This window comes from Eretmochelys imbricata, chromosome 1 (assembly GCF_965152235.1).
Source record: "Eretmochelys imbricata isolate rEreImb1 chromosome 1, rEreImb1.hap1, whole genome shotgun sequence".
Taxonomy (NCBI): domain Eukaryota; kingdom Metazoa; phylum Chordata; order Testudines; family Cheloniidae; genus Eretmochelys; species Eretmochelys imbricata.
This window is the reverse complement of record NC_135572.1, coordinates 260,106,684-260,128,088: the sequence shown is the minus strand read 5'-3', so window position 1 is coordinate 260,128,088 and position 21,405 is coordinate 260,106,684. Positions and strand designations below refer to the sequence as shown.

At 43.0% G+C, this 21,405-nt stretch overlaps 1 protein-coding gene across 2 annotated transcripts in view; it reads right to left on the bottom strand.

Moving 5' to 3' along the window:
• CHST11 (carbohydrate sulfotransferase 11) overlaps positions 1–20,740 on the bottom strand; it is a 231,025-nt gene extending 210,285 nt beyond the window's left edge. The window contains exon 1 of one of the 2 annotated variants that reach the window (XM_077807544.1): positions 20,623–20,740. In XM_077807544.1, the coding sequence (XP_077663670.1) occupies positions 20,623–20,740 (118 nt within the window). The remainder of the gene's footprint in view (positions 1–20,622) is intronic. The other variant, XM_077807546.1, reaches the window with a different exon arrangement.
• Between the last annotated feature and the right edge of the window lie 665 nt (positions 20,741–21,405).

The window sequence follows — 21,405 nt, the reverse complement described above, 5'->3', positions numbered from 1 at the left end:
AAAGGACATAAAACACAAATTATTGAAGATTTCACAACTTCTCTGTCGAGTACCCTAATACACCCAATGGATTCTGTTGGTGGTGAATTTGATAGGTCAGGGGGTCACCCTGACATACAAATAAAATCAAAATAGAAAATGTGGGGCTGATTAATATTCTTCCCTATTTCCCAGCTTAGACAAATACGATTCTCATGCTTTTAACCTTGTGTTTTGCACCATTATCCAAAGCCCTCACTGTACCCACCCTCAAGATTTTTAGTGTAAACCCATGTACATTTATTTAATGAAAGCATTTATATTACATTGCATTTTGCAAAAAGATGAACACATACCTCACCAAGTAACTTCAATGGGAACCACGTGTCTGCACATTAGGGCAGAAGTTACTTCACTGTATGTTCCAGGGATATAAGTCTTCATCTAGAGGACAGCAGTCGCAACTGTAGTGCATTTATTCTAAGGAGACTATTACCATTTAGCTTCTACCAAGGAATGTGTTCTCACTCTTCCTTAAAGGGAGTGGGGGTGGGGGGAGTTAACACACCTCCTTACTGTCATCTCTTTCCTAATTCCCTCACATAAATCAGGGTTTTACCCACTTCCATGACAATGACAGCGTCGTGCAATTCATTGGATTATGCCAACCAACTTTGCTTCCTCAGCTCTGCAGAAGCAACCATTCCACATACAGTGTTTACCACCAGCTTTAACAGCTGGAAATGTACTCCAGTGTTTCAGGACAAGGTCACCCATGTGTGCCTCTCAAACATCTTAACATTTAGCTGCCAAAAATGAGAGATTCTAAAAACACAGCAGATTAATGAAAATACCTTATTCTCAGAGAAAACCTGAAGCTGTGCAGTTGATGACATGTTTCTAGAAAAGATCATTTACACAGCACATTCCTTCCTGTTGTCCAATGTTCATCACCTTTAGATTCTTTTATAAGCACAAAGAGATGTACGGCGCCCTTCAAAAAAAAGTTTCCCTTTTTTCAAAAGCTGATGAATCACTGCTATACAAGTAAGATATATGGCGTTACAAACATAAGTTCCCCTAATATAAAAAATAAATGGAAACCAAGCCCAGACTAACTTATATCATGAACTTGTAAGGAACACATCAACCACCGCGAAATTCTGGCCAGGAAGTGAAAACTCTTTTGGCCCAAACATGAGCGAAAGCGAGAAAAACCCAGCTACCATGTTAACGATTTATCGCTCCAACGTAATCACAAACTAGAGTACAGGTTGGTCTCAATACTAATCTGCTTCAGATTCACAACAAGGTTTGTTCAACCTATCAAGCCTGGAGTGTTTCAGTCAAATAGAGTAGCTTTCAGGCAACATCAGCAGTCAGGGGGTGCTAACTACAGGAGGAAGGATGGTTTTGTGCTTCAAGCACAGGATTGGGGATACTGCCATACTGGCGAAGTGGGTTCAGTTCCCACCTCTGTCACAGGCTTCCTGTCAGGCCTTGGGCAAGTTGCTCAGCAGGGAAATCCACCCCTACATTTTGGCCACTTTGCTCCAGCTTAATTTAAATTGGCCACAGAGGGAAGTGTTGTGGTGTTCCAAGGCCCCCTGCCAGGAGCAGAGATGATGATACGGCTGTAGCACTGTTCTCCTCCCCACTCAGTTGACAGAGCTGGTCCCATTTGGGCCAGAGCTTGTATTCCACCCTGCAGTGGGTGTAACAGCTGCCCTGGTTTAACAGACAGATCCAATACCCCAGGGAGCAGCAGTGAAAAGTGCACCTCCACACCTGCCCCTCCCGAGGGTGGTGGTTAAAGCCACAGTTTAGCCATGGAGGCATAAAAAGAATACAGAATAATGTGCTTGCAGAATGTGACCCCATGCCGTATGATGTGAATAACTCTTCAGCGTCTGTGAATTCTTGCATCGCTTGGACACAAACTACAGAAGCTACAAGGAGTGATCAGGCTGATAACTGTTTAACATAGGAGAGGGAGGAAGGGACAGAATTCCAAACAGAAAAATAAAATAAATAAATAAATGTAGACCAGGAAGACAGCTGATGAAAACTTTCTGCCTTCCTTGAGCAAGGCTCTTCTCCACTAAACTCCTCCTTGCTTATTGAGCCTCCCAAAGAGGACAACAAGGGAGAATCCACCTCTGACTCTCTGCATTTAAAAATATGGGTTTTTTTGGGGGGGGGGTTGCCTTTGTTTTGGAGGGGGGAAGGTTTGTTGCTAAAAATGGTAAACCCACTTGCCCTGGGGCACAAGAACAGATGGAGAATGAAAAAGGCTACTACTTAAGCTAGAGGGGTAAACATCATTTATCTGCTCAAAAGCAACTCCTCTAATTTCCACATACACAGTGTTTGATGTGGCTGTAGGACAGTTTTTATATGCCATCACTTTAGAATGGCAGATCTACATTTTTCAAGTTTGCTATGTAACTATATAGCATTTACAAATGCCTGCAGCTACAAGAGAAGACAAACACGACACAACCCTGCTATTTTCAGCAAGTAAGTTTAAAAAAATCTCCATGTATTTTTAGGCAATAATTGAACATATGAAGTGGTCCATCTTGACCATTCAAATTGTAGCCATGGAATAATCCTAGTTGGAATTAAAGGATGAAAGAGCAAGGAACTGATAGCAGAAATGCAAGAGATCTATAGGCCCAGACCTATAAGAATAGCTTAAGCAGTTACCTTATAGCCTGAGCAGGAGCAGTTGCTGAATAAAGCTAGCATAAATAAGTAAACTAACAGTGACCTTAAGTCACAAGATGGCACAAGGCTTTGTTTATTATTTTGTAATAATCACAGGTGTTAAAAACTGCTGACAGGTGACCACAATCTGTACCAATTTACAATATTTGTGGAGGGGAACATCAGCAGATGCCTAACTGCAGGTAACCATGTTAATTCACTTGATGCATATAATGTAATTAACGTACTAACCTATAGGATAAAGGTGCCCTGACATTATGAGGGTGAGGAAGTTAAGATATGGTAAAGGAGGAAAGAGCTATGCATGTGTGTGCATGAGGGACACCAAGGCCTAATCAACAACATCTGGTCTCAGGTACAGTCATTGGAGTTCTTCGTGAGCATGCCAGAGTCAAACTGGGCTCCGTCTCGACCCTTAGAGCTCTCCCCAAGGATAGAGCGAGTAGAGCGTAATGGTGCTAGTCGCTCTCAGAACGCGGCATTATCTCACTTGACTCGTTTCACTTATTGGACTAATCACTGTAGTAATAAAAACTTTACAGTTACAAAAGGTCTTTCTGGAGTGTGAGTGTTGTCATTGCTGTGCCCTACAGAGCTCCCAAAGCAGTAATTCTGAGAATACTGGGCCTGATCTTGGGACAAGAACCTACCACATTTCAGAGTGTTAATTGGGAACATTTAATCAATATTGAATCAATAGATCATGCAACAAAATGCAACTACAATATACCGGCAATCCAGTATCAGCAACATCTCAAGACACTCAGAGCAAAGTTCTTCACGCTTCTGGGAAGAAGCCAACTGCTAACTGATAGGGGAGGAGTGTGGCTAGGAAAAAGCTTCTTTTCTAACAAGTTCTTCCACAGCTGCCCACTTCCCAGCTTCAGGGTTTCTTGCACCTTCTGCTGGCACACATGCAGAGGGTTTTTCAGCTGCCTTTTCAGGAATGAGGCCAAAAGGTTCTCCATTTGTCTCATTAGTTGTAATTATAATGATCAATTTCACATCTTGGAATGGCATTACCTGAAGTATAATTATGTTTCTGCTGAAGGCCAGTAAACTGAAAGATTTTTCCACAATACCCGATTTAATTTGTGTTGTTTTCAGCTGGTAAAAAAATGCATTAGCAACAAGGTATGTTAAGAATTTGTCTTAGCGCATCCGCTTAGAAAGCGCCAACATCTAAAACAAGCCAGAGAGGCAGATCTGGTGGGCACAGCTGGGAGAATGGAAGAATCTGTAAAAGCATCAGTCAAGTCTTTCACTCATAACATACTTAATTAATATTACCTGTCTGACATCAGCAAGTGCAACCTAGACAGGAGACTTTTGCTCTTAACTTGCAGAAAAGCTGAACTAGCAAAACTGCAGGGATTTTACAGCAACCTGTCATCCCGTATCAGGAATGTTTTAATTTATGGTTAAGTTATCTATTATGCCTGGCATGGTAATACACATAGTATTACAGAATCAGTAGCAAAGTGGTACTAGGAGATCAATTTCCTCAGGTCAAGTCTACACTTAATGGTTTCACTGTCTAGGGGTACCAATTTTTTTTTTTTAAATGAAATAGCTTTGATGCCAAAGCCCTAGTGCAGATGCAGTCATGCCACACAAAGAGTGTTTTTGCCAGCATAGTTTCTTCTACTTGCCAAATCAGTATAAGATAGAGTGGCAAAAGTACTTTTTTCTGGCATAACTGTTTACACTAGGAGGGTTTTGCCGATCTAGCTATACCAGCTGAGCTTTTAAGCATAGACAAGGCCCTAATCTCAATACACTTCCATTTCCCCATCAAGCCCTGCACATAGCAAAAGACACTGAAGAGTTTACCATCTAAATAGACAAGCCAGATAAAGGATGGAGAGGAAACAGCAGAAGTGAAATGACTTGGTCTAGGTCACACAGCCGATCACTGGCAGAGCTGGGACTACAGACCAGGTTTCCTAATTCCCAGGCCCATGTCAGATTCACTAGATCATGCTGCAGCTCCAGTAATAATGCACATGTAACTTTTTAAGTCTTTTGAAATCCTGAGATTAAAGGCACCATCATAAGTGAGATGTATTATTTGTACCCCCCTTGAAAAGATTGATATTTTGATGCTTAATTCTAAGCTTCTTTCATGGAACTTGACTTCTAGAAGACTCACTTTTTTTTTTTTCCTGTTCTGCATGAAGTTGTTACCTAAAAATCTACTGCTTCCAACTATTTAGAGAGCTAAAAGTCTTGATTTTTCAAGGGTAATGCTTACTTCTGATCCAAACAAACATATTTAATATTAGCCAGCATGCATACAAAACAGACCACAGTGGATTTGACTTTCAAAAACCCAAATGTAAATATCAAACAATGAAAAATTATGAACTAGAATGGTTGGTTTGTTTCCCTTCTCTACGACATGTTTAAGCAGTTTGTCCCAGTAGAAGGGGCACGGATTGAGACTCAGACAAGATCCTCATCCCTTCTCCAGCTCCTTTGTGTCAGAGCAGTGTAACAGGGTCCTAAAAGCCAGCCAGGGGAAGATTCTCCTGGCACAAACACTGCAGAAGACAGCCATCAGGCTGCCCTCCAAAGACCCCCTCACAAGGCCCTAGCAGAAGCAGTGTGCCAGAGGAGGCACAGCATTCAGCACTGCAGAGACTCCAGACAGCACTGGCCCACAGAAAGTTTTGACTCCAGGACTCCCTACTCCACCCATAGAGACATAGCACAGAATCTCACCCCAGGTTCTATTCCCAGTTCTGCCACTAGCCTACTGGGTGACCTTGGGCAAGTCATTTTTTCCTTTCTGTGCCACAGTTTCTCCATCTGTAGAAGGGAGTGATGGTACTTGTCTGCTTTATATAGTGGTTTGAGATCCATGGATGAAAAGACTAATTATTAATTATTATTAAAGAGCCAGATTGTTGTTCAGACTCAAGCAAAACTATCAGTGAGGATTTCTAAAATGGTTGCGTCCTTCTTAAATGGGCATGTTTTAGGACCAATGCCATGCAACAAGTGGCTACGAGAAGGGAATGAATTGGAATAGTCACTAATAAATACACGCATTGTATTACATGTAGCAACGTTTCCCAGCCTCATAGAAATACACTGGGGAGAAATCGTTTTGTAACAGCAAAATTGGTTGCAATAATAATCTTAATTAAAAGAGATTCTGTAGCTGGAAAGGGGGGGTTTAACAAGACACCTTCAGATTGTTTTCACACCATGCCCCAGTGAACGTGGAGGCATGCAAAGGGTCTGAAAGGGACAGAGAAAAGAAAGAAGAAAACTCAGTGCAGAGACTGGTGATTGGTAATGACCCAGGCTAGTGTGGACAAGCAAGAATTATTGCCTGTTCCCATAGGTGCCAAATCAGACAGAAAAGGGGACTAGGGCACATTTTTCGCTGTACAAAGAATTCTCACAGTAATGTGCTACCACATTGGCTATATGGCATTCTTTAGATAGTTCATTCTAAGTGACTTTCAGCCTCCTGTAGCGCATACACTTTGGGTATTACTAACTTGTTTAGACACAATGGCCTTGTGTATGTTTTTGTTTTGTTAAAAGTGCTGTTGCTAACGTTTGGCATCATCTGCAAAATTCTTCCTTCTCCACTCTGGAACGTTTTCGGAAAATGTTTAGAAAGCATGAAATAAGTATTGAAAGACTCACCAGAAAATCTGATGCATTCTGAAAACCAAAACAGGATCCAGACTGACAAATCAGAAACCTTGTTTTAATTAAGTCACATCTGTCTTACCATTCACCATTTCAGTCTATTTAATATTTTGAAATCGTAGCCTAGGAAGATTTTTTTGTAATTTTTGCTAAAAGGCAATTAAACTTTTGCTGTCATACCAGAAATATTAATAGCTTTTTCTGCTGGAGTGTGCAATTTTATGGCAGGACCAGTGGACTGTGATAATATGGATGGCCTGTGTGCAGACTTTATACATATTCTTAATCTATCAGTGTTATCTCCACCAAAATGAATAGAGGACAGTGCAACTTTCAGTACTTTAAAACACATACCTCTATGGAAAAAGCCACGGTTCACTTTAATGTAGAAGGGGTCTAATAAAAAGTATGTTGCTGAAAGCAAATTAAACAAGTCACTAGAGACGAAGCAGCAAGAACACAAAGGGACAAATTCTGCTCTCAGTTATAGTGGTGTTAGTCCAGAATCAATATACTGAAGTCACTGGAATTTTGCCATATTTACACCAGTGAAACAGAACAGAATTTGTCCCAGTCTTGCAGTTTACCCATTACAGTAGATATGTGCCCTATACATAATTTAGGAAACATTTATTCCATTCCCAAAGGCTTGACCCCATGCCCACAAAACTCAATGGGTGTCTTTCAATTGGACTTCACTAGGCAATAGTCACCACTCTAGCAAACTCAACCCTCCCATCAATATACCCCTTTCATGACAGCCCTAAAATCTTAGGCCCCTTTTGGGTGAAACTGTGCATAGGAGTGACAAAAAAATAAATCAAAACCATATAGCTGCAAACTGCTGGACAGAATGTGTCCAATCTATTTCTGTCTTCCAAACTCAGGGGGGCCACTTTGTAGTACCTCCACAACAGAGACTGGAAGGATGCGGAGGGGACATGTAGGATAAAGGTCAGCAGGCATGTTCTGCATGATTACCCCTGATCAGGCAATGGAGATTTTGTTCATACCCTGGAATATTATTTCTCTCCCCTGCAGGAATTATCTGTCAAAGGGAGTGATACATGGCAATGCTTAGAACCAGATCATATGTGAATATTAACACTGATTTTGTAACACATCTGTGCACGCATTTGAGATATTTTTCCACTTGTCCCTCCCCCTGCCCTATCTCCCCTACCCAAAAAACCCACTGTTCAGACTTTAGCCCCTAACTTAAATATAGTTTGATCCTCATCTAGAAACATACAAATCTAATTCATTTTTCAAAGCTAACCATGCATAACCAATACTGATTGCACTATTAAAAATGGCCCAGCTTTACCCTTTCATGCCTAAAACCCCAAAGCATGTAAGTTATTATTAATTATCATACTTAATATTTGAAACATTTCACACACACACACACACACACACACACACACACACACCCTTAGCTCATACAAAATTCTCCTCTCCCACATCCAGCAAGGGTTGTTTTAGTATGGATTATCAGAACGGTGTATAATCGCTTCCTAGTACTACAGTATGTGTGCACAACATGCAATTCCGTTTAGGTTTACAGACACAAAATTGGCCCAGTTGCATACCAATAAAAATTGGAGTACAATAGTGCAAACGGCATTTAAAGGATTTTAAATACCTAGAGCTCTTTGTTTTAAGATAAGGCATTATAGTAGATATTATCTGAGGGATCCTATTATAAATACCTTATTAATTATACCACTATCTTTCCATAATCCCCAAATCCCTACAAGTTAGTCATTTTAAAAGCACTAAATGCTTTCTGCCCACCTTACAGAATCCAGATTTGTTGGCAAAGATGAAGTATGTGAATTACCAGCTACAAAAGAATACCATCTGTTAAGGGAATTAAAACCCTTAAAAAAAAAAAAAAAAAAAAAAGTAACCCTTTCTAAAAAAATCCCAATTTTCATTGTTTAGAATAGATATATTTTAAGCACCAGTAATAGGACCTTTTATAAATGAATGGCAAATGCTAGTTTTTAAAAAAAAAAAAAAAAAAGTAAAAGAACATAGTTCTCTGCTTTGTATTGAACACAATGTGTTTGAGAAATGGATTAAAACCACAACAGAGCCTTTTATTCCTTGTATGAACTCTACAATTAAAACGATAGTCTCCCACAGCCCAGCTAAGTAACATAAAAAGGCACAATCTTTTGATATGAAGATTACGAAGAACAGCATCTTTCAGCCCGAGACAATGATTGCCAGCCTGTGCACAGGGTTCAAAGGAGAAGTGGTTTGTCTGCAGAACTAGCATGGCTGAGAAAGACTGAGCCCCTTTCTCACATCCTGGAGGAACCAGCCAAGGTGCTGCAAACACAAGCACACTTAACTTCAACCACATGAATATCCCATTGAAATCAATGGGACTACTCATCGGAGGAAAATTAAGAACAGACCTAAGCATCAGCAGAATCAGGACACGTCTATTCTTCCATGGCCACAGTCCAGTCCCCTTTACGCTACACTTTGGACACAGATACTGTCTCACAAAATATACCAGTGGATTCACAAAGCAGTGAGAAATTCTGCTCAAATATATTGTTTGCACTTTCCATTTCTCCCATTATGTGCTGCTCAGTTCCTTCACACAAGTGTGAAAACACAGCACCACTGATTGATGGCAGAAGGATGCGAATTCATCCTTCACTGTCTATAATGTGGCACAAACAACATTCATACTACCCTGAAAGACACCATCTCTTCTTGCTTAAGCTAATGTCATTTACAAAACTGCACTCTCATTTCTTGCCTTGGAAGAATTTATAAACACCTTTAATTTTTCTGAGCAGCTCATCTTCAAATATCTACATATGTTGAGATGGACTAGTTGAAATTTAGCTTAAAAGGAACATTGCTGAATAAATTTCTTTCAGTTAGTAAAATGGCAAGTCTAGTCAGATGTGACAAATATTTTTAAAATACAATACAACCAAAAACAACAGGATCTTACCAAAGAACAAACCAGCATAAAATAAACTCCATTTTCCCTGAACACCTCATGCCTGAACAATATTTGCTTCGTCGGGAGCCCTCCTAAAAAAGCGTGCACCTTGAAGGTTGGCAGATTGGGCTGCGTCGGCCCAAATTATAAATTTCATATGGAAAAAACGAACGAACAAACCCAACCTTTTACAAAAGATTAACTAGAATTGACAATTTCTGGATGTTTTTAACAATTCTGGTAAGGTTTTGTCATCAAAATTTCAAATTTCAGTGAAAAAAGGTCAACGTTTTCAACTATTTTTTTCCTTGCAAAAAACCAAAAACCCTCCAAACCATTTTGTCAGCCAGTTCTAATCTCAGCAGAAATATCATCAGGAAACTATTGTAAAATGTTCAATGGAAACAATGTATACAGTCATTCATGAATATTCCTTTCTGGTGCCTACAAGCTAAACATTACAGCCTCACGTTTGGGACATAAGAACCAGCCTACAAAAGTAACTAATAAAAGGTGAAAGTGAACTGATAGTCTGTTTTTATTGTCTAAGATGAGTGCAGTGCAAACAGCAAGCAAAAAGAGCTAAAGGGTAAAAGTAAGTGAGGTATTAAAAATTCTTTGCATGTTAATCTAAAGTAAGGACATTTGTTTATTTAACGCAGTAGAACGGCTCTGATTCACACAGACAAGCAGTTCATTTGTATATCAGAAAGTAAGGAGGCCATTCTCAAAGCCTTCCAGCCAACTCAAGCTCTGCCTTGGGGCAGTGTGGGATTAGTACCCCATTTAAGACCAGTGTAGGGGATGTGCAGAGAAAATGAGCTGGAGCTATCCTGTCTGCCTGTGTAACCCCGATATCCCCAGAAAGGGGCTCTATACCAGGCCTTCACTGAGTGGGCAGAATACCACAAAGAAGACCAACAGAGGGGGAGGACAGGGGATGAACATTTACATAGATCCAATGGCCCAAAACCCACTGCAACTGATGTGGTGACAGTACCCCAAGGCAGCACAGCAGCTGTAGGGGAACTGCATGTGGAGAGTGAGTTATATTTATAAATCAGTAGAATCAGGGCAGTTTATTAGCCTAAAGTCACTATAACCATTTTCATTAAGTTAAATCCTGTAACAAGTTTACAAAACAGAGCCCTGATCTAGAAAGCTTAGATTTAGCTTCAGTGGAAATGGGGAGCGGAGAGGAAGGAGAGGAGAGAGAATTGAAGTTGTTCGTACAGCAAGTCATACTGAATACTCATGTTAATGACTCTACAGTGGAGTTCTGATGTATTCATTAAGTCTTGGCTTTCAGATGCCAAAGTAAACAACTAACAATAAAAAGGGTCAGAGCATATCCCCCCATGGTTATATCCACAAAAAAGGGAACAGAGAACCCAGAACACTTGCTCTCTTCAGGGGTAGGAGTGGAGGAATGGTGCAGAAGTAACTGGGGTCTGAAGCCTTCCATCTGTCTGTTTTATCATCTACAACGTATACTGTGAGCTCTTTGTGGCATTTTTTCACTCAATGTGTGTACAGTGCCTAGAAAATGAGGCCATGATCTTTGACTAAATACAAATAAGAAGAAAACGGGAATCAGCCAAACCGCTGTAATCTGAATAGCCACCATAAAGGATGAAATCCACTCCACCCACAAAGAGACGGGACAGTTGAGCTACAAAAGGAACAGGAAAAAAAGACCGAGTACTTGTGGCACCTTAGAGACTAACAAATGTATTTGGGCATAAGCTTTTGTGGGCTAAAACCCCAGGGAATGTGTTTTCTAATGGACTTTATCCTTATAAATCAATGAAGTATCAAATCTAAACACCCTAGAAATGTCTGTTGGCCTTGAACCCTGGGATGATGATTTCCACAAACCTTTATTCTAATTAAAAAAAATATTTTTTTAGAGTCAGATTCAGCACCCAGTGAAGTCAATAAAAAGACTCTTTACCTATATGGGCTCTGGACAAGGCTCTTAAATTACATACACACTATTATGCTGTATACATAAAAAATATTCATGCTTAAGCTAATCAAATAAGAACCCAAACAACTGCCTTAAGCCATGTAAACTATCTACAAATAAAACTGTATCAAATTTAAGATGCTGTGTCTCCATCCCCAACCCCATCTTTCTATTTAAATGTCTCGGGATTACCTTCGAGTTGATACATAATACATATGTTTTAGCTCAAAAGACTTCAGAGAAAGGCAATCGTGATACTATTATAATGACATTCACACAAGGACGAATGAAGCGTCCTCATACACAGGGATCTGATACAGTATCTCAGGCTACATATAAAAATCAAGTTAAATACTGTACTGAAGTGCAGGCTTTGGGAAAGCCAACAGGGATCCAGCTTCTTCCACTTCTCTGAACTGCTTTTAAAGTTACATGTCTCATACAAGATAAGCCACTCTGTCACTGCGAAAAAGTAATGGAAACAATTTAAGCATTCAGAAAATATGCCCACCCAGCACAGACATGAAGTTGTTGACACACTGGTTACACTTAACCAAGCCTATAAATGTTTTTATACACTGCACTGTGCGTTTCTGTTTTAGACATCTATTTATATGTCTATTTCTTACAGAAAAAATAAAAGTTTAATGTGAATGGAATTTTTTTGTGTCTTGGAAAAAATGAGGTTTGAGCCAAATCTTGACAGGTTTAAGTCTGTAGTGCAGAGCATTAATACTATGAAAGTCAGCGCAAACTTCCACAATATTTATAAGGTGTTTTGCAAATGTCTGTACTAATGAGAGCTAACATTTTTAGACCATTAAAATTTTTTAAAACTTATACCATCTACCTTTTGGAAATAGTTATTATGGAGTAATAGATGTTCTGACCATTTAATGGAAAGTAGCCATGGGTGGTACCCTGTAAGTTTGGTTTCAACATTTCCAGAAATAACAGACAATTTTTTTGGGGGGAGGTTAAATAGGAAGTGTTTTTTCCAAAAAGCCATATTCATAGCCACATATATGAAAAAGTTACCCTCTAAAAAGTGAGGGCTAATATTAAAGAGGGAGATTCTCAAAAGGCACAAAGGACAATTAGGTGCCCAAGTCAGTGCATTCCCAGACTACAGGTGTTCTTGACACACAGGGTCAGCCTGACAAGCTTACTCGCATTGAGTAGTACTAAATTCTTCAAGTTGTCTCACTGAAGTCAATGGAATGGCTGAAGGAGCAGGGAGCTACTCAGTGTCTGAAATCCTGGCCCCACTGCAGTCAGTCAATGGAAGTTTTGTCACTGACTCCAATGGGGACAGGATTTCACTCCATGTGATTGCACTAGAATCTGACTCTTAATTAATATATGCCAGATAAACATGCTCCCCCAGTTGTTCTGACTACAAAATAGCCCAAGTAGAACAAAATCTGAGTCTCTCTGCAGAGTGGCACATTCCCATCCCTTCTACTGCTAGAGACCATCATGGACCTCATTCCACTTCAAAAGCAGGGGAGAAAAGAAAGAGGGACTATTGCACAACTGCTCAGAACCCACCATTGAAACCAGTGGTGAGTTTGGGATTTTTTTTAAAAAAGCTCTTAAGTCAGTCAATCAGTGGTACAGGGTGGGCCAGATTTTGACATTTAAAGAAGGAAAGACTGAGCATTTGTTCAAGCAAGAGACCAGTACCAACAGTAAAGTGTGACATTAATAACTGGGCAATTGGTGGTTCAGATACTATGGTGATGGGCAGCAGTAGAAAACCCTAAGATCAAAAGATAATACACAGACAGAGCTGCAATGAAATGCAGCAACCTCATGGTTAGAGAGCAAAAGTCAACCGACGTATAGTTCATTTAACAACAATAGAGAAAGGAGACATTTTTAAGAAGAAGGACACTCAAATAAACCCTAAACAGTTACAAAAGTGCCCTGTGATCTTCAATATCCATACAGAACAGTCAGGAGAGCAGACGGCTCTGCTACATAGAAAAATCCATGTAGGCAGTGGGAAATTTCCCAGATTTCCCCTCAGTTTCCATCAGATCATTCCATCAGGGACTGTAGTTTCCTCCCAGAGGAACAGGTAGTGGGTTCAACCTCCCTAGAAACCACACATGTCAGGAATCCTCCAGAAACCAGGGCCATCTGCATTTTTGCCTCCGCAATGCCCTACAATCCCCTGCAGCTATTCCCCAGCCATCAGTACTGCTCAGCTTCCCTGGCCAGCAGCTGCCCTGGGAAGCTTCATTAAAGGGCACGTTCCACAGCAAGGAGGGATTTTGTGCCGAAGTTAATAAAACCTTGAGTCACCATGTATTAACTTGGAGCAGTTTACTATTGACTTCCAAGGGTGGAGAGACCTATAGAGCAGAGAGTGATGAGTACAATGCACCCAGTTCCCCATGCACATGGGGACATGAACTGCATTCTTCCATGGACAAAAGAGACCAACCTACTTACCTAGGGTTTGTTTGTTGTTGTTTTAAAGCTCTTGTTACTGTGGTAGCTTTCACATACTCATCCTAGGCAAATGATCTGTCTCATGACCTTGATTTTTAAAATGTCTCATTCAAAACCTCCACAACTAAACATCACGGAATTCAATGTATCTATCTTGACAGCTTAAGGGCTGATTTTTCCTGCTGGGGTTTGGGCTTGTGGTTCCAGAAAATAGAGGTATTTGAGACCTGAAATTTAAACTCTATTTAAACTCAAAAAAGAAAAATTATATATGCTAGCCTTTGCTGAGTAATTGGAGACTATTATTGCTGTCACCCCTATACTTCCCCAGCCTCTTCTCCCTCTTTTGTATCACATCTAGAATTCCCTTGAAAGCCCCTTAGGATAAGGAATGTGTCTTTTAATATGTATTATGAGTTTGTGGGATAATGGGTTCCTTCTCTCCCACCCCCAGAAAATTTTGATATTGGGAAGATTTTGATGAAAACTCACAATTTCCATGGAAAGACATTTTTTGTGAAAAAATGGTATTTAGCTGAGAACCCAATTTTCCATTAAAAAAAATGTTTCGGTGGAAAATTTTTGACCAGCCCTAATTGTGAGGTCCCTAACATACCAACTGCTGTAATAATAAAATAAATAAATAAGTGACATGAGAGATGAACCATGGTGCAAAGAGACATGTCACTTTACTGTTGGCTTCTCGTTGCATGAACTCAGGCAGACGGACTTTCGCATAAAAAGAAAAACCTTGAAACAGAGAAAATGCCAAGACTTTGAAAGCTCCTAATACCTTCAGTCCCAACTCCCCACACATACTCTCCAGAGCCATGCTCTTTGAGGACTCCTTGAGCCAAAATTCATCCCTGGTGCAACTCCACTGAAACTCGCCTCATATCCGTATCTCTAGAATATGATATTTGTGTAATTACCCAATGCCCTTTTGCTTAACAAACCAAACTTGCTGGAGTTGAAAAACTCTCATCACAAGTTTATATAAGAACTCTAGGCTAGTATGCACATGTATCACAACATAGACATCTGGTTATGTTATGGTAAGGTAAGGTAACAAATAGATGGTAACTCTTGGAACAATAGATTTTTGCACATTACACTTTCATTTCTCTACACCTGGCTTGGAACCTAGTATATATGGTCCTAGTTTAAAGTCTATGAAAGTTCTAGAGTAGTTTACATCACAGAAATATACCACACAAAGTAGAACCAGTTGCACTCATAAAGGTACTTTAGAGCAGTGGCTTTCAACCTGCGGTCTGCGGACCCCTGGGAATCCACAGACTATGCTGAAGATTTCCAAAGGGGTCTGCACCTCTATTTGAAAATTTTTAGGGGTCCACAAATGAAAAAAAGGTTGAAAACCACTGCCTTGGAGACAGAAGGTTAAATTCCAATTGCACTTCTGCTCGTGTAAATCAGTGCAACTCCACTGATATTAATTCAGTTACAGCAGTCTAAACCTGTAAGAAACAGCAATCAGGTTCACATTATCCAATCAACAGTGATTCTACAATATGACTTTCTTCTATTAAGTCTCTAAATTAAATCCTTTGTACTGCTTTGAAATCTCAACTTAAATGTAGTTTTAAAAGAAGTTAGAATATAAACAGTAATCCTCAACAACTGTCCCTACAAAATGCATTTAGTACTTTTTGGAGGTATTCAAAAAATGCATTCCAGAAAGCATTTTCATCTCTGGCCTATAGAGTTCAGATTCCAGGTTTTGATACTATATTTTATTTGAAGCTCGGAAAAATAAATCTGTGACCAATTATCTTTGAATAAACCTACTAAATATACTGCCCACTGGATATAACCACTGCAAAAATTACATTTGTTGTGAATGACAGGCTACAGTGTATTCTGAAGCCTTCCAATACATGATTGGCAGTTGGGGTCCCAATTCTGCTATGTGCTGAGCACTCCCTGTGAAGTCAGTGGGAGTGGAGAGCACTGGGCGGATAGGAAAAAAATATGATACAATAAATTTGTATTAGTTAAGGGAGATTGGCGGGTATGAACCCAGATGGGCGAAGAAATGGAATACATTCAACAGGCAAATATCAAGTTTTGTGAAGCCAGCAGTTGAGTTTGGAGGTAGGGAGGTATTCAGGAGAACCAGGTATCACCACAAAAGCCGAGATCAACTGCATCATAAAATACTTATCAGTTCATAATGTAAAATGCTTAGTGACCCCAAGAGCCTTAATGAAGGTCATTTTGACCAACCTCAGTTTAGTGGCAATGTCAAAGGTGGGCGGGGGGGACGGGACGGGACGCTGAATGCATGTGTTTTCATTGAACTATCATTCAGTGATTCTTCTAAGTATTTTAATGTCAGCTTCCCCATCGTTTCTCATGCTGGGGGGGGGGGGAGGGAATCAGAGCACAGTGTGTGCAAGTGATGTTCTTCTGCCCGCCCCAGTCACTCTGCACGTAGGACGGTCACTGGAGCCAATGAAATGTCTGTTCCTGGAGCAGCTGCAGAGCCACACTCCGTACTAATGTCCGAGGGCTTGATCCTGCTTCCACTGAAATCGGTGGCAAAGCTCCCAATCGACTTCAGCGGGAGCAGGATCAGCCCCCTCGCCCCCCAACATACATCACATTCCTACACTTCACTGAAGGGTGCATTTTTACTGAGGGTTTCCACCAGACGCTTAACTACACAGAGCTGCAACACTTTGGACGTGCATTAGTTTCAAGGACCCTATCACCAAATTAAATAAAGTCAAGCCATTGTCCTGCAAACATTCCAGCCTCATCTAGAGCACTGATGACTTTCTCTTTCAGGTCCTGACCCAAACCTCAGCCCACTGAAATCGCTGGAAACCTTTCCGCCGACTGTCATCGACTTTGGATCCAGCCCCACGTACAGAGCATTTCACTCCTCCAGCCCGTAATCTCCAAAATACTCTTCTCACTGCGGAGTGAGAAGAGTAATTTGGAGTCAATCTCAAATACTTTTTTTCTGTACTGGAGCACGACCTGAAGTTAATTTTAAGTTTTTAGAATGTCAAGGCAAACACTTTCACTCCGCTATTTTAATCACAGGAGTACAAGCCCCATTTATAAGGCTATCTTGCAAGCTCTCTTTGCATTCAATAGCATTGGTTTGGCTACTTAATGGTCGCAGAAACACCAACACGTTACACATAAAGGGTTCAGGAGGACACAATCTATAGTCGAAAGAGGAAATCATTTCTCTTCATGTTCTAACAGCGGAACTTTCACTGTCAGTCCAAAATTCAAGCACCACGTCTTTCAATTCCTTGAAAATACATTTGTTCAACGAACTTTAAATTTATTTCCTTAAAGGATCCCCCCATATTAAGCGCCCCCCCCATCCTTCAGAGATTTAGGCAGGTACGTAACCTCAAATAGTGCTTAATTCCATTGATTTCAGTGGGACAATTCGCGTGTTTAGAATTAAACACCTGCCTACATTTTAATGGAATTGGATCATAAATTTTTTCTGCAGCTATTGACCAGATTCTGCATTCCTTGCTCAGGGAAAACCAATGGATCTACTGATGTATAGGCCAGAGATTATGTATGTCGCCCCAGTAAACCCTGCATCGAGAAAAGAAACTGGCAGATGAAAGAAAAGAAGGACTTGTGGCACCTTAGAGACTAACAAATTTATTTGAGCATACGCTTTCCTGAGCTACAGCTCACTTCATCAGATGCATTCAGTGGAAAATACAGTGGGGAGATTTATATACACAGAGAACATGAAACAATGGGTGTTACCATACACACTGTAACCACAGTGATCAGGTAAGGTGAGCTATTACCAGCAAGAGGGGAGGGGGAAACCTTTCGTAGTGATAATCAAGGTGGGCCATTTCCAGCAGTTGACAAGAACCTCTGAGTAACGGGGGGGTGGGGTCGATAAACTTGGAGAAATAGTTTTTCTTTGTGTAATGACCCATCCACTCCCAGTCTTTATTCAAGCCTAAATTAATTGTATCCAGTTTGCAAATTAATTCCAATTCAGCAGTCTCTCGTTGGAGTCTGTTTTTGAAGAATTGCCACTTTTAAGTCTGTAATCGAGTGACCAGAGAGATTAAAGTGTTCTCCGACTGGTTTTTGAATGTTATGATGAATAGATATGTGGACACAGTTGGCAACGGGCTTTGTTGCAAGGATAGGTTCCTGGGTTAGTGGTTCTGTTGTGTGGTGGCTGGTGCAATTCAGGGGACACCATCATAGGGCCTAATCACATCAGCCACACTATCAGAGGCTCATTCACCTGCACATCTACCAATGTAATATATGCCATCATGTGCCAGCAATGCCCCTCTGCCATGTACATTGGCCAAACTGGACATTCTCTACGCAAAAGAATAAGTGGACACAAATCAGACGTCAAGAATTATAACATTCAAAAACCAGTCGGAGAACACTTCAATCTCTCTGGTCACTCGATTACAGACCTAAAAGTGGCAATTCTTTAACAAAAAAAACTTCAGAAACAGACTCCAACCAGAGACTGCTGAATTGGAATTAATTTGCAAACTGGATACAATTAACTTAGGCTTGAATAAAGACTGGGAGTTGATGGGTCATTACACAAAGTATAACTATTTCCCCATGTTTATCCCCTGTTCCTCAGACTTTCTTGTCAACTGCTGGAAATGGCCCACCTTGATTATCACTACAAAAGGTTTTTCCCCCGCTCTCCTGCTGGTAATAGCTCACCTTACCTGATCACTCTGGTTACAGTGTGTATGGTAACACCCATTGTTTCATGTTCTCTGTGTATATAAATCTCCCCACTGTATTTTCCACTGAATGCATCCGATCCAGTGTAGCTCAGGCAAGCTTATGCTCAGATAAATTTTTTAGTCTCTAAGGTGCCACAAGTCCTCCTTTTCTTTTTGCGGATACAGACTAACACACTGCTGCTCTGAAACCTGGCAGATGAAAAGGACTCCACTCAAAACAACCGGTAAAGCGTCGATGAATAAAATACTGAGCCCGATCCTGCGCTCACCGAGCTACATTAGTAACACTTCCAGTTGACTTCAGCAGCAGGATCGGGCCGATTGACAGCACGGGACACTCAAGGGCTTTTCATATGCACATTATGCTATAACTTTTGTAATCCACTGTAGGATCTTCCCATCTGTTCGCTCCACTGTAGACAGGAGAGCGAGGATTAAACAGGGAAGCCTGTTTTACTTCACCAGTGTAGCACTAAACTGTTTACCTAAAACCCGGGGAGGGGGAACGGGAGGTGGCAGGCCGAGGGTAGCAATTATTTCTCAGGCTCCCCCAGTTCTGATGCGTGGCTGGGGGGAGCGGGGGATGTAGGCAGGCTGGGGGAGCCTTTCCGGAGCTCCGAGTGGAGGGAGACACGGACATGCTGGCTTCAGCGCTAGCAGGACATCTTGAGGGGGGTTGATGCCGCAGCGAAAGGCTCTGGAGAGGAAATCCCCGGCTCGCTCGGAGGGCAGCGGCTGGAAGTTCAGCGCGGGGGCGCCGCAGCCCCCGGGTGCCCCCGCGACCCAACCCCTGTACTCTTGACTACACGCCCTGCCCTGGGGTCACCGCCAGCCGCTCCACAGAGCAGGGCAGCATCGCTCCCACCCGCCCCTCTTCTTCCCCAGCCCCCGCCCCAGCGCTGCGGCTGCCGCACCCTGGGGATAGAAAGCGAGGGGCGAGGAGCGGCCGCAATTGCTGCGCCCCAGGCACGCGGCCCACCCGCGAGCGGCGCGCTGCCAGCGCCGGCCCCAGCTGCAAGAGCCGGCGGCGCGCCCATCCCGGAGCGCCCCGAGCCCCAGCGTAGGCTCGCCCCAGGGAAGCAGAAGCCAGGACCGGGGCTAGCAGCCTCAGAGCACACTCGGGAACAGCAAAACCTCGTCCCCGTCCCCGCCGCCCCAATCCTCGTGGGCTAAGGAGAAGCGGGGAGCGGGGCGCCCGGCCCCCCAAACAACAGTCCCGGTAGCACCTCAGCCCCCGAGGCAAGGCGGGAGCAGGGACCGCGATCCCGGCCCTTCTGCGGCAGCGCAACCCGGAGCTGCTTAACTCCCTGTATCCACATGGCAAGGATGGATCGGAAGCGGGGAGAGCGATTCGAGAGCCCGCGGGCCTGCAGCTCACCTTCCCGGGCTGAGAGGCAGCGCTGGACCCGGATTTCACAGCATCGGCGCCCGGCGCTGTACACAACCCGAGTTGATCCCCCAGACAGACCGACCAGCCCCACCCCCCCAGGCCTCTGTCACTCTCTCTCCAATCCCAAATAATCTCTCCTCCATCACAACCAGCGTCCACCCAATAGCTCAATCCTCAATAATGTCCCTCCTCTAATTCCCTAATAATCCCCCAATATCTCAATCCCCTAATATCACCCCTTTTGTAATCCCCTACTAATCCCCACCTCTCCCCCCCCATATCCCAATCCCCTACTAATCCCCCGTCCCCACCTCTCCCCGCAATATCCCAATCCCCTGCTAATCCCCCAGACCCCCCAAAATCCCAATCTCCTACTAATCCCCCGTCCCCACCTCTCCCCCAATATCCTAATCCCCAATCATCTCTCCTCAATATTTCAAACAGCCCTTTTCTCTAATCCGCTACCAATTCCCTCCCCACATCTCACCACCCCCCCCCCACCCCTCTCCTAGCAGCACCACTCTTCTCCCCCCCCCTTCCCTCTCAGACACAAAAAGAATAAGAACTATCGCCCATCCGGGCTGCAGGAAAGAGAGTCATTATTGCAGCTTGAATCCCGCGGCGGGGAGCGCACCGTCCGCCAGCCCGAGTCCCCCCGCCTGGCACAGCCGGCGGACCAGGAGAGCAAGTGACGGTGCCCTACCTGGATGCAACATACTTTGGAAATAGAAGATGACCAGGATAAAGGATCCGAAGCAAGTGACCAGGACCATCCTGCAAATCCTGTTCATCCTCATGACTTCCATCAGAGCCTGCTTCATGGCTTGGTCCCGGGGCTGCGGGGCAGGAGCACAGGGGATGGGGAGCCGGTTCGCGCTCTGCTCGGAGCTGGGGGTGTGGAAGGAGCTTGGAGCGCACGGAGATGCCTGGAAGCCGGCCGGCCGGCTGCCTGCCTGGCGCCTCCTCCCGCGGCTGCTCTGGGTGATGCCTGGGTAGCAGCGCACAAGGGCTACTTCATGGAGCTGGGTGATAGTCCTAGGCTGGGCTTTACCACTCTCCGCTCCAGGGCCGGGGAGGGCGGAGGAGTTGTCTGCGCAGAGGGAAGGAGAGAGCCGGAGCGTACTACCCTGCTAAGAACATGGTCGCTTCCAGCTGCTCCTTGGCAAGACTGCGGGCTCCCTCGCGGTCCTAAAGCCACTCCAATCTGCGCCTGCTCCATAGGGTTCAGGTCAGGTTCCAGGACAAGTTAAACAGGAGCCCGTTCCCCTACCTTTAAAGAGGGGCTTTTTTACCCTGAGGGCGGGGCAAATCAGCTTGACAAACACTTGGCAGCTTCTAGGGAGAGATTAAAGGATCTCCAGCGAGAGGGAATTTGGAGAGGAGGGGGAAGAAAAGGACGATTCGCTATGGGGAGTCCCTTATCACCCTAGAGTGGAAAGAGGAGACCCCCACATACGGAAAGGAAGTGGTTCCCTGCCCAGAGACC